General features: G+C 55.8%; 1 protein-coding gene across 5 annotated transcripts in view; it reads right to left on the bottom strand.

The window, feature by feature from the left end:
- Positions 1-707: 707 nt before the first annotated feature.
- Positions 708-12,028, bottom strand: part of CLCNKB (chloride voltage-gated channel Kb) — a 30,076-nt gene continuing 18,755 nt past the window's right edge. For 3 of the 5 annotated variants that reach the window (XM_048825327.2, XM_075121166.1, XM_075121168.1), the window contains 11 exons: positions 11,112-11,196; positions 10,582-10,683; positions 9,951-10,035; positions 9,229-9,402; positions 8,156-8,225; positions 7,663-7,773; positions 7,085-7,298; positions 6,540-6,673; positions 5,950-6,050; positions 3,856-4,442; positions 2,511-2,593 (listed from right to left, as the gene is read on the bottom strand). In XM_048825327.2, coding sequence (XP_048681284.2) covers positions 2,545-2,593; positions 3,856-4,442; positions 5,950-6,050; positions 6,540-6,673; positions 7,085-7,298; positions 7,663-7,773; positions 8,156-8,225; positions 9,229-9,402; positions 9,951-10,035; positions 10,582-10,683; positions 11,112-11,196 — 1,712 coding nt within the window. In that variant the 3' untranslated portion in view covers positions 2,511-2,544. Of the gene's footprint in view, positions 2,044-2,250; positions 2,338-2,509; positions 2,594-3,855; positions 4,443-5,949; positions 6,051-6,539; positions 6,674-7,084; positions 7,299-7,662; positions 7,774-8,155; positions 8,226-9,228; positions 9,403-9,950; positions 10,036-10,581; positions 10,684-11,111; positions 11,197-12,028 lie in introns of those variants that run through there. The other 2 variants (XM_075121169.1, XM_075121167.1) reach the window with 2 other exon arrangements.

The following is a 12,028-nucleotide window of genomic DNA, read 5'->3' as shown; positions in this document are numbered from 1 at the left end:
CTTGATGTAGTTGGGACGAGCTCCTGGCTGGTTTAACATGAGCGCATCTCTGTGCTTCCCCCTGCAATTCCAGCTCACCGCAGAGATGTGTTCTCAAGCCACTTGGGGCCAGGGGCTTTGGCGTTTGGCTAGTGAGGGGCTGGCTTGTACTAGGAAGTCACCCTGGTCTCTGAGGCTGGGAGTTTCAAAGGCGCCTGAGGGGGTTAGATACCCAAATTCCATCAAGGCAGAGGGATGGGGGATTCCATCTAGTTCCCATAAACTCTTGCAAATCCCAGCCTAAAGGCGGAAATGCTACAAACCCAGTCAGTTTGGTCCTTCCTCCTTACAGGACCATAGTTAATTTCCAGGGCCCAGCTGCCATGTGGATGCTAGTTACACCCCACACCAACAGCCATGCTCCATCACTGTGCTGCAGCCTTGAGTAGGGCCGGGACACATCACGGTTCGGGGACAATGGGGTTAGGTTCAACCTAGATTACGTGACAGGCCCTTCCTCCAAACCCACCCCCCACAATTGCTGTGCACAGCTGGCTTTGATTCTCTGATCTCAAACGTTTGGATGGCTCTGTGGGCAGGCCCTACGGCTGCTCCCACCCTCCCTCGGGCACATACCATCGTTCACCCATTTTGGGAGAGGGAGAGGAGGGAAGGGGGAATGGTACGAATGAGAAAAATCTCAGCTAGCCCACTGGGGGCAGGGGGAATAGGGGACAGGTGAATGTTATATTTTAATTGAAAAGGCTTTTTTGGCATCGCTACTCCTGGCACCTCTGGCAGGGTCCCACCCCACCCCTGCATCCTGCAGGATTTCCTCCCATGCAGGGTGCTTCTTTAAAGGGGGGGACTGTAAAGAAGGCGGCTGGTATGTGCAACGGCTGTCACTTCTGGGAGCCGCTGCCTCCTCTTAGGGCTGGCCCTAAGACCACCTCCCTGCCCAGCCAGCCGCTGTCCAGCCCGGCGCTGGGTGCTTTGCAACCTCACTGGTTCCTAATGTTGCGTGGAGGCTGTGTGCACCTTAGCAACGCTTCCTGCGTCAGCGGGAACAAGGGGAGGGGGTCCCCCGGGGGGGGGGCAGGATGCAACGGCCGTGACACCTTTTCCCCTCCATGGTCCGTGTCCCCAGAGAAATACAAAGGATCAATAGCTCCGCACCGGCCGGCCCTCGTCTCTGATTTACAGCACGCCGTGAGTGGGAACAATGGATTTCAAAGGAGGCTCCCCCGTCCCCTGCTGTGTAGGCCACAACAGCCTGGCTGCCCTGGGGATGGTCTAGGCTGAGCTTCCGCTACAGACAGGCAAGGGGTGGTCTGGCTCCTCAGGGCTTGTGCGAGCTTGTTTCTGACTCAAACTGCACCCTGGCAGTTAGGGAGTGATTAAAGGCAGCACATCACGTTACAGGAGAATCCAGCGCAGGCAGGTCTGTGATGAACCCAGACGTACACGACAGGAACTGGGGCCTTTCACTGCCCGAAGCACAGGCCCCTGCCCCTTGAACTCAAGGAGCATCTCTTCTCGGGCTTGCTAAGTAGCAGATTCTTGTCCCACTGGGCCCAGCCCAGAGAGGGCAGCAAGCACTAAATTCAGGATGGTGCATGCACATTTCACATTGCACTATACACTGCAGCCTTGGTTTGCCCTCTGCACTGACAGTCTGTGGCCCAAGTTGTTTGTCCCTGTGTAGCTGTGTGTTATTGTGTCTCCAGGGTGGGTGAGGGCTGCCAGCGGCTGGCAGGCTCCCCGGGGCAGAGAGGTCCAGGTTTTGCCTCTGCTCTCACAACTGTGGCTCCTTGTGGCAGGAGCAGGAAGGGCGGGGAAGCTTTCAAATCCATTTCCATTTACAAAAAATAATTGGGGAGACCCACATAAGAGGCGGGGGCTCCTGCCAGCCCTGCCCCCCCTGCTGCTGAGATCTCAGTGCCCCAGCGAGATCCCCTGTCCCACGCTCCGCTGCACAGAAGGGGGAAGGGGCTGCTGTCCCAGGCTCCGAATTGCTCACTTCAGCGTCTTCGGATTTGCCAGGTCTTCAATCGCCTTCTTCATCTGGAAGAGAAAGCGGCAGGTGGGCAAGGCCAAGCCCCCGCCTGGCTCCATGCTCCCCCCAGCCCCGGGGAATCGATAGCCACTGAGTCACCTCCTCAATGCCCATTCCTTTCCCAATCCAGGATGGGTCCTTGAGCTCCTGGCCAGCAGCTCTCTGGTCAGCCCTTCTCCCCCAGCCCCCGATTCCTCGCTGGCCCCAGCCCTTACCTCGCGCCGAGAGATGGCCCCGACGAGCCGCCCCAAGGAGGTGACGAAGACACGCTGCATGCTCAGCAGTTCAAACAGGGTGTGAGCCTGGAAGGGAATGAGAAGCGAGTGTGACGTGGGAGGGCAGCGCCGTCCAGATCTCGGCAGAGCCCTCCCCCCCCGCCCCGTCGGTTCCCTCTTCACATGGAGATGGCAGGGCCTACACAAGCCTGGAGCTGCCCAGAGCCCTTCCTCCCAGGCCCTCTTCCCACCCAGTTACCTGGTGCAGAGATGTCCAAGGTGACAGCTGGAGGGTTATTGGCTCGATGGTGCAGTCATCCCCCAGCGTCCCGTTGGAGCGAGGCTGTCGGGGAAGACAACGGAGAGTGGGCATTGGCAGACCTGAGGAGGCCATCGCAGTGGTACCACTTTCGAAGAGCACTCTCGGGGGCGTGTCCCACCCACACGCTGCCTCCCATGGGGACAGGACTCGGTGAAGTGCCTTTGCGGTCTGATACCTTACGGATTGCAAGGTGCTGCCCCTTTAAGAGGGTGGAGCCTCAGCATAGAATCATAGAATATCAGGGTTGGAAGGGACCCCAGAAGGTCATCTAGTCCAACCCCCTGCTCAAAGCAGGACCAATTCCCAGTTAAATCATCCCAGCCAGGGCTTTGTCAAGCCTGACCTTAAAAACCTCTAAGGAAGGAGATTCTACCACCTCCCTAGGTAACGCATTCCAGTGTTTCACCACCCTCATAGTGAAAAAGTTTTTCCTAATATCCAATCTAAACCTCCCCCACTGCAACTTGAGACCATTACTCCTCGTTCTGTCATCTGCTACCATTGAGAACAGTCTAGAGCCATCCTCTTTGGAACCCCCTTTCAGGTAGTTGAAAGCAGCTATCAAATCCCCCCTCATTCTTCTCTTCTGCAGGCTAAACAATCCCAGCTCCCTCAGCCTCTCCTCATAACTCATGTGTTCCAGACCCCTAATCATTTTTGTTGCCCTTCGCTGGACTCTCTCCAATTTATCCACATCCTTCTTGAAGTGTGGGGCCCAAAACTGGACACAGTACTCCAGATGAGGCCTCACCAATGTCGAATAGAGGGGAACGATCACGTCCCTCGATCTGCTCGCTATGCCCCTACTTATACATCCCAAAATGCCATTGGCCTTCTTGGCAACAAGGGCACACTGCTGACTCATATCCAGCTTCTCGTCCACTGTCACCCCTAGGTCCTTTTCCGCAGAACTGCTGCCTAGCCATTCGGTCCCTAGTCTGTAGCTGTGCATTGGGTTCTTCCGTCCTAAGTGCAGGACCCTGCACTTATCCTTATTGAACCTCATCAGATTTCTTTTAGCCCAATCCTCCAATTTGTCTAGGTCTTTCTGTATCCTATCCCTCCCCTCCAGCGTATCTACCACTCCTCCCAGTTTAGTATCATCCGCAAATTTGCTGAGAGTGCAATCCACACCATCCTCCAGATCATTTATGAAGATATTGAACAAAACCGGCCCCAGGACCGACCCTTGGGGTACTCCACTTGATACCGGCTGCCAACTAGATATGGAGCCATTGATCACTACCCGTTGAGCCCGACAATCTAGCCAGCTTTCTACCCACCTTGTAGTGCATTCATCCAGCCCATACTTCCTTAACTTGCTGACAAGAATACTGTGGGAGACCGTGTCAAAAGCTTTGCTAAAGTCAAGAAACAATACATCCACTGCTTTCCCTTCATCCACAGAACCAGTAATCTCATCATAAAAGGCGATTAGATTAGTCAGGCATGACCTTCCCTTGGTGAATCCATGCTGGCTGTTCCTGATCACTTTCCTCTCATGCAAGTGCTTCAGGATTGATTCTTTGAGGACCTGCTTCATGATTTTTCCAGGGACTGAAGTGAGGCTGACTGGCCTGTAGTTCCCAGGATCGTCCTTCTTCCCTTTTTTAAAGATTGGCACTACATTAGCCTTTTTCCAGTCATCCAGGACTTCCCCGGTTCGCCACGAGTTTTCAAAGATAATGGCCAATGGCTCTGCAATCACAGCCGCCAATTCCTTCAGCACTCTCGGATGCAACTCGTCCGGCCCCATGGACTTGTGCACGTCCAGCTTTTCTAAATAGTCCCTAACCACCTCTATCTCCACAGAGGGCTGGCCATCTCTTCCCCATTTTGTGATGCCCAGCGTAGCAGTCTGGGAGCTGACCTTGTTCGTGAAAACAGAGGCAAAAAAAGCATTGAGTACATTAGCTTTTTCCACATCCTCTGTCACTAGTTTGCCTCCCTCATTCAGTAAGGGGCCCACACATTCCTTGGCTTTCTTCTTGTTGCCAACATACCTGAAGAAACCCTTCTTGTTACTCTTGACATCTCTGGCTAGCTGCAGCTCCAGGTGCGATTTGGCCTTCCTGATAACATTCCTACATGCCCGAGCAATATTTTTATACTCTTCCCTGGTCATATGTCCAACCTTCCACTTCTTGTAAGCTTCTTTTTTATGTTTAAGATCCGCTAAGATTTCACCATTAAGCCAAGTTGGTCGCCTGCCATATTTACTATTCTTTCGACTCATCGGGATGGTTTGTCCCTGTAACCTCAACAGGGATTCCTTGAAATACAGCCAGCTCTCCTGGACTCCTTTCCCCTTCAAGTTAGTCCCCCAGGGGATCCTGGCCATCCGTTCCCTGAGGGAGTCGAAGTCTGCTTTCCTGAAGTCCAGGGTCCGTATCGTGCTGCTTACCTTTCTTCCCTGTGTCAGGATCCTGAACTCAACCAACTCATGGTCACTGCCTCCCAGATTCCCATCCACTTTTGCTTCCCCCACTAATTCTACCCGGTTTGTGAGCAGCAGGTCAAGAAAAGCGTCCCCCCTAGTTGGCTCCTCTAGCACTTGCACCAGGAAATTGTCCCCTACGCTTTCCAAAAACTTCCTGGATTGTCTATGCACCGCTGTATTGCTCTCCCAGCAGATATCAGGAAAATTAAAGTCACCCATGAGAATCAGGGCATGCGATCTGGTAGCTTCCGTGAGCTGCCGGAAGAAAGCCTCATCTACCTCATCCCCCTGGTCCGGTGGTCTATAGCAGACTCCCACCACTACATCACTCTTGTTGCACACACTTCTAAACTTAATCCAGAGACACTCAGGTTTTTCTGCAGTTTCGTACCGGAGCTCTGAGCAGTCATACTGCTCCCTTACATACAGTGCTACTCCCCCACCAGCAGTGGGTGTGGTCTCAGCAGGGTGTCAGCGGTGATATTGACGTAGGGTTGAACGCCCCCCCAAGCCTCTTGCCTGGGCCTCAGTGTCAGCACATCGCAGCCTGAGGCACTGAACCCCCCATTGCAGACTGGTCTCTCCAAAGGGGTACGGCTCCGGGAGGGCCCCGGGTGTGACATGGAGCCACCCAGCGGTCTTGGAAGGAAACTGGGACTGACCCATGGTGGCCACCTGCCCTGCCCTTGCTAGACTGGAGCAAGCGCCCTAATGGACTGCACTGAACAATCCGTCCCAGGCTGCCGGGACCGAAGAGCCTCTCCCATCACTAAGGTGGGGCTGACCGGACGGAGGGGACGACCTGCAGCCTCTAACCCAGGGATCTCACCAGTTCCCTCCCAGGTCTCGTTCCCCTAAACCTCCACCCTCTCTGTGCTAAGAGCTGCTGGCTGGAGGGGCCATGTAGGCAGCAGGGGGATGAGTTCTCTGAACCTACCTTCTCCCCTGGCTCCTGGGGGGACAGCTTGGCTTCATCGTGGGTCTGGAGGTACCTGATCAACTCAGCTCTTTGCACCATGCCCACCAGCATCAAAGACTCTGTAGGAGAAGGAGACAGGAGGTGGGAGGAGGAGCTGGATGGGTGGCTCAGATCCCTGGCACTGGCTGACCATTTCATGGTCATGGGCCCAGGCTGATGGCACATCCCTGCCCACCACGAGGGCTGTGTCCAGGGAGGCAGCTCCATGCCGTGGGCTCCGTTAAGCCATGGATGCTCCTCCACCAAGGTAAGGCTGCTCATGTCACTGGCTTGCTCCCACCCGTCCGGCCCGGGGCCCTCAGTAGCAAGGAGAAATGCCAGCCATGTCAATCAAAGGGAACCACTCCAGATGCTCCATCCCTGCCAGACTAGGAAGCAGGCTTGTCTCTCGCTGCCCAGGGCAGCAGGGCCCAGCTCCAGGGAAAAGGGAGAGGGGCGGGGGAGGGAAGGAGAGACAGAGATGGCCATGGGGCTGCGGGACAGAGAGAAGAAGCGGAAGGGCCAGCAGGACCCGTGGCCCCAACTCTGGGCACTGTGTGGCATGGTACCTGTGCTCTCCACAATGGGGTACTCCAGGTCGTCGGTAGAGGTCACAACACTGAGGATCTCCTCAAAGCTGGCGCCCTTGGCCAGGACTGCAAAGTGGGTGTTCATGAACTGGTCAGTGGTCACCCTGTAGGAGCTGGGGTAGAAGGGCCAAAGGTCAGCCAGGAAAAAGGGGAGAGAGCTCTCCTCTGACCCAGCACCGAGGCCTCTGGACAACCATCACCACAGGGGGGCTGGTGTAAGCCAGAGCCAGGAACCTCAGACTCATGCAGGGATGGCGTGGGAGCTGAGGACCCTGTGGTTGATCTGTTATTAACCCACGGTACACCAGGGCTACTCTCCTGCCTCAGCTCTGTCTCTGTGCCAGGCGCTGCATTCGCTACCCAGCCGGGGTGGTGTGGGCCTCCCTCCCCTCCAGCTCTAGCTGCCTGCCTAACCTGCCCCTCTTGCACCGCTGCCAACCCAGCACCAGGCCAGCAGAGATGCCCCTCCCAGGGGTATAGCAGACTCCCTATAGGGTGGCAGCAGCGTCTCCCCAGGGGCTTACCCGATGTGTCGGCTCCTGATCCGGGGCAGATAGGGCAACTTCTTCACGATGATGGTGCCGTCGTAGAAGGAGGGCTGGAACTTCTGGGCTATTGCGTTGGCAACCAGCACAGCCAGGATGACGGGCAGGATATGGGCAATCTGCCCAGTCACTTCAAAGGCCAGCAGGGCAGTGGACAGGGTGTGGGTGACTGAGCCCGAAAATGCTGCCGCCCCTGCCAGAAGGACAATACAAAGGGCACTGATCTCTCAGTGCTGTCCAGCGGGGGGATCTGCCAGGGAGCTCGTGTCCAGCTCCCAGATCCTCCTGCATCATTCTCTCAGGCTGTCATACCTTGCCAGCCATGGCGGAGCTGTGTCCAGCCCCCCTGAGCTGGAGTTGGGCTCCTAGCACACCAGGCCTTTGGGAAGGGAAAGGAATGGGGGAAGGCAGAAAGATCCTGGAGACCACCCTAGAAATATGGGGTAATACACTAAATTCTGGAGCCACCCTGCAAAGGCACCTACCACTGCAGTCTCATTGGTCATTCAAAGCCTCTCACCAGGCTCCTGAGTTGAGGTCTCGTGCTAGAGACTTACCTGCCAGTGCGTAGCCTCCCGGAGTGATGGTGTTAACTACGCCGTTCGACTGAATACCATGAGGGAAGAGAAAGGCGACCACTTCCCCCACCAAACGCCCGATTGCAGCGCCTGGGAAAACATTCACCACTGGAATCCAGCCGCTCGGATCTAAAGGTCAGGGACTCACGTTCCCACCTCCCAGTGGGCCCCTCTGGGACAGAAGCACAAAGGCCCAGGATTTGTTGAGTGTATGTGCCACCGGAGAAGGAACCAAAGTTCCCAGGAGCCAGGGGTGGATCTTGCTGATCTAAGCACTTGCTGCTTTCCCCTCTCTCCACAACCCTTCTGCAGGGCAAGGGCTCTGAGTGTCAAGAGATCCCAGCAGCCTCCTCTTAGCTCTGAGTGATAAAGGGCTGGTCCAGTTGGCAGCCCTTATTCCCTGTTATGGTAATAAGGACAATCAAATGGTCCAATCAGAAATGGGTGCAAGGGCAGGGTGAAGCGGTCTCACCGTATACAAAGAGCGGCATGAAGTATCCAGCTGGCATAGGCATGGTGGTGGCCAAGATCAGCATCCAGAACTTGAATGAACGAGAGAGCGGGAGCGAGTGAGACATCCACCCACGTGCACCCACTCCACCCATCCCTAGCCCGCGATGGTGGGGGTGGGGTGTCTAGCCACCAAACCAGTTTGCAGAATCCTCCATCCAGAGGCAGGCCCTGCTCTGCACATACACCCTGCACATTACCACGTCAAGGTGCACAGCCATACCCTCATCGCCCAGAGGTGACAGCTCTGCCAGGGGACCCAAAAGGAAGCCTTCCCCTGGACTGGCTAGGAGGAGCTGTGCTGAGCTGTTCTCAGCTGACCTGGCCAAACATTACATGGGAGATCTGGTTCTTCTGGCCCTCAGGTCCTTGCCAAATGACACAGAGAGGGAGCACAGGAGTTGCTGGCTACACTTCCCCTTCATAGAATACCAGGGTTGGAAGGGACCTCAGGAGGTCATCTAGTCCAACCCCCTGCTTAAAGCAGGACCGATCCCCGACTAAATCATCCCAGCCAGGGCTTTGTCAAGCATGACCTTAAAACCCTCTGAAGAAGGAGATTCCACCACCTCCCTAGGTAGGAGGGATCCATTATTGCATTGGCTGGGGATCAAACCCAGGTCAACTGCTTAGAAGGCAGCTACACTCACCACTCTACCACCAACACAACTGGTATAAATGGCAAGATTCACACAAGAGTAACAGGGACATTTCCTCAACAGGAACCAGAGACTTCTCCTCCTAGGCCCTTCACGAGGGCACTCTCCCTCCGCCCAGTGCACATGGCACAACCTTGGAGCCCTCTGGTTACTCAACAGGAGCTGCCACCTTGTATCCCCTATCAGACTCCACTGGGTCCTTGACTTTCCTCTCCCACCTCTGCTCCACGAGGCTGCATGTTCTTGGCTCTCCCTAAAGGTTCTAGAGGTCGATCCAGCAAGGGGCTGAGCACTCCCAGCTCCACAGAGCACTGAGGTTCCTGTAGAATCAGACCCATGGTACCCATTCTCACGGAGACCTCGACAGGACCAATACCTTCATCACCAGGAACAGCGCCAGGCTGCCATAAATGGTGATTCTGGGCTCCCACCACTCAATCCACAGGTTTTCAGGGTCGACTTGAGGAGGCCTGGCCAGCGATGCATTCTGGGACAGAAGGCCCCACGTCTGGTTGTCGAAGAGGGAGGTGAGGTGCTCCTTCATGCTGAGCTGGGAAAGGAGACAGGTCGAAGCACTTCCCCGCACAGGAGGAGGAGATGCTGTGAATCACTATCGTGCTCAGACATAGTCTGATTCTCTTATCACCCGCACTGGTGTAAAGCAGGAGTAGCTCCATAGATAGATGTCAGGAGAGTGAAGGCGTACAACTGGCCCCAGCCTGCTATACCTACTAGCTGTATTAAGCCTGGAAGACCAGACTGATGGAAAATACAGGCTTCAGGGGACTGCTGCCCTGCCAGAGGGGTCTTGGGTGGGAGACAGAGAGGATCTAGGGTGTGGGCTGAGGAGTCTGGAGACAGGAGCCATAGATGCAGCCAACCTGGGGAGAAGGTTGGAGTTGGACTTTAGTGAGAAGATGACAATTTACTTTGTTAGTAAAGCCAGACCCCAAGAAGGGGGGAGTTGGTCTCTCCACAGTGTCGCCTGTCTTTCAGAGCTGGTTGGGAAAGGCTTCTGCTCTCCACCCTGGAGTGAGTGCTTAGATCCCCACTGGTCAGAGAACAGGCGAGGGGATCCCGAGATAGGCCAGTACTTACCCTGGATGCCATGAAGTACCCCAGGCTGGGAGGGAATGTGATGGAGGCGAGCAGGAGGGCCACCAGGGAGGAATAAATGGGCTTGCTGAAAAAGACAGATCAGTGACATGTAACATCACACGGTGACCCTGGAATGGGGCTCTCTGAACTACAGAAGAAAGGGAGGGTCAGGGAGATGGCAGGTCACACAGGCTGGGTAGCCAAGCTGCAATGGGCCCATGAATTCTCCGCTAGGGTGAAAAGCCAGCAAAGGTTCTGGAGCAGGAGGAAGGTTTCCTTTCCCTCCTGCAGCAGAGGAGGAGGAGACAAACCATCCCCTTGTGGGCAGCGCAGGAGCCGAGCAGGCAGAGAAAGCTCCAGCATGGAGCCTTTGCTGCCAGCAGTTGGTTAGGAGGGAACAAATAGGCAGGCACATGCCAGTGCCTCTTGGGGACTGAGCCAAGGGAACAGGATGGATGTGGTGAAAGATGACATCCAGGGCAGCACGGAGGGTGCTGGAGGGACAAGGAGGGATACAGGGCGTGGGCAGAGAAGATCTTCGGCCACACACATGGCTTGCATGCCTCCCGTCCTGCTGCAATTTGGGAACAGCCCCCACGGCCGAGAACACCCCTCCCTCCAGAACGCCTACTCTGTAGCCAGCAGCTTGGCGGTGATCATGTTCCTCCGGACGTATCCCAGGAGCCAGCGCTGACAGAAGAGATACGCACAGCTTAGAACCCCACAGATCCCCCTGCCGAGAGAAGAGAACGAAAAGCAGGAATTACCCCCCACTTCTCCCCCGAGAGCAGCCGGCGTCCACCAAGACAGTCAGAGATCTGCACACGGGTGGATTCAAGGGTGATTTCATTACCAGGCATATTCGTGGAGTAGCATAAAGAAACCATGAATGTAGCTATTCCTAGGTTTGGCTAGTGACTATCTACGGCACCTCCCAGCTCTTCATAGATTTCATCCTCACGCACCCGGTGCGGTAGGGCACTGCTTGTGTGTCCATTGTATAGATGGCAGAGTGTTGTCTCAGTAACTTGCCCACAGCAGCTGCAGGTTTGCCAGGCCCCAGGGCAGCAAGCTATCCACTGGGCTGGTCCCCCCTTCCTTTGAAAGTGACACCTCTGCACCGAACAAAAGAAAACCAGACCAGACTGGGCCTGCTCTTACCCGAGCACCATGAAGAAGAACGTCTCTGGGAGATCAAAGGGGAAATCAATCTTAAAATTGGTCTTGAATAGAGCAGTGATGGTTTCTGAGAAAAAGAGTCAAAAGTCACAACCATGGACACCCCAGGCCAATTCGACACGCACCCTCCAGTTCTATTAGCATTAGTCACAGGAGCGGCAGAAGCACCCTAAAAGTGGAGGGGCCACAGGCGTCCGAACCATGGCCCCGTCCCTGCCTTGCCCCCTGAACCCCTGTGCTCACACTGCCTCTTCCCCTGAGGGTCGAGGCCCGAGGCCCTGCTCCTGTGCCGTCCCTTCCCTCCAAGACCCCGCCACCCTCTTGCTCCTCTCTGCCCTCGTCGTTCACTCTTACCGCTGGGAAAAAGGGGGGGGCATGGCCACTGGCCCCCGTTCTGGTGCCCTGATTAGCCAATAGGGAGCGGAGTGTATATCACAGACTCCCGTGGTGCGGCAGCAGCTGGACTGTGCCAGCAGACTGGCCCGAGTGACGCTGGGACGAGGGCAAACCAGAACCCAGCCACCATGATGACATGATATTTGCATCCCCAACTGCGCAACAAAGAATGTTACCTCCTGACCCACAGCCCGGAAGAGCCCACCCCACCAGTGGAAGATGATTCCCAGCCATGTGTCGGGGGGATGCCACCAGCCCTCCTTCTTCCACAGGCCCCACGGACGGGTTCTCAGAGCATAGCTCTGAGGCTAGGGCACCAGCGCAAGCCAGCCAGCAGTGTTGGGGGTTAGCTTGGCTGGCTGCTTTGGATTTCCAGGTGGAGCTGGCATCTCACAGCCTCCTAAGACATGCTAGCAGCATCCGGCACTCTCCCCCGCCGAGTCTCTAAACTGATCCTTTCGGTGTGACTCAGACTCTGTCCTGTTCTTTGACAGTTTAAAGGC

Source organism: Caretta caretta, chromosome 18 (genome assembly GCF_965140235.1).
Source record: "Caretta caretta isolate rCarCar2 chromosome 18, rCarCar1.hap1, whole genome shotgun sequence".
In the NCBI taxonomy this organism is placed as follows: Eukaryota; Metazoa; Chordata; order Testudines; family Cheloniidae; genus Caretta; species Caretta caretta.
Note: the sequence above shows the minus strand (reverse complement) of the source record. Positions and strands in the feature narration are given on the sequence as shown.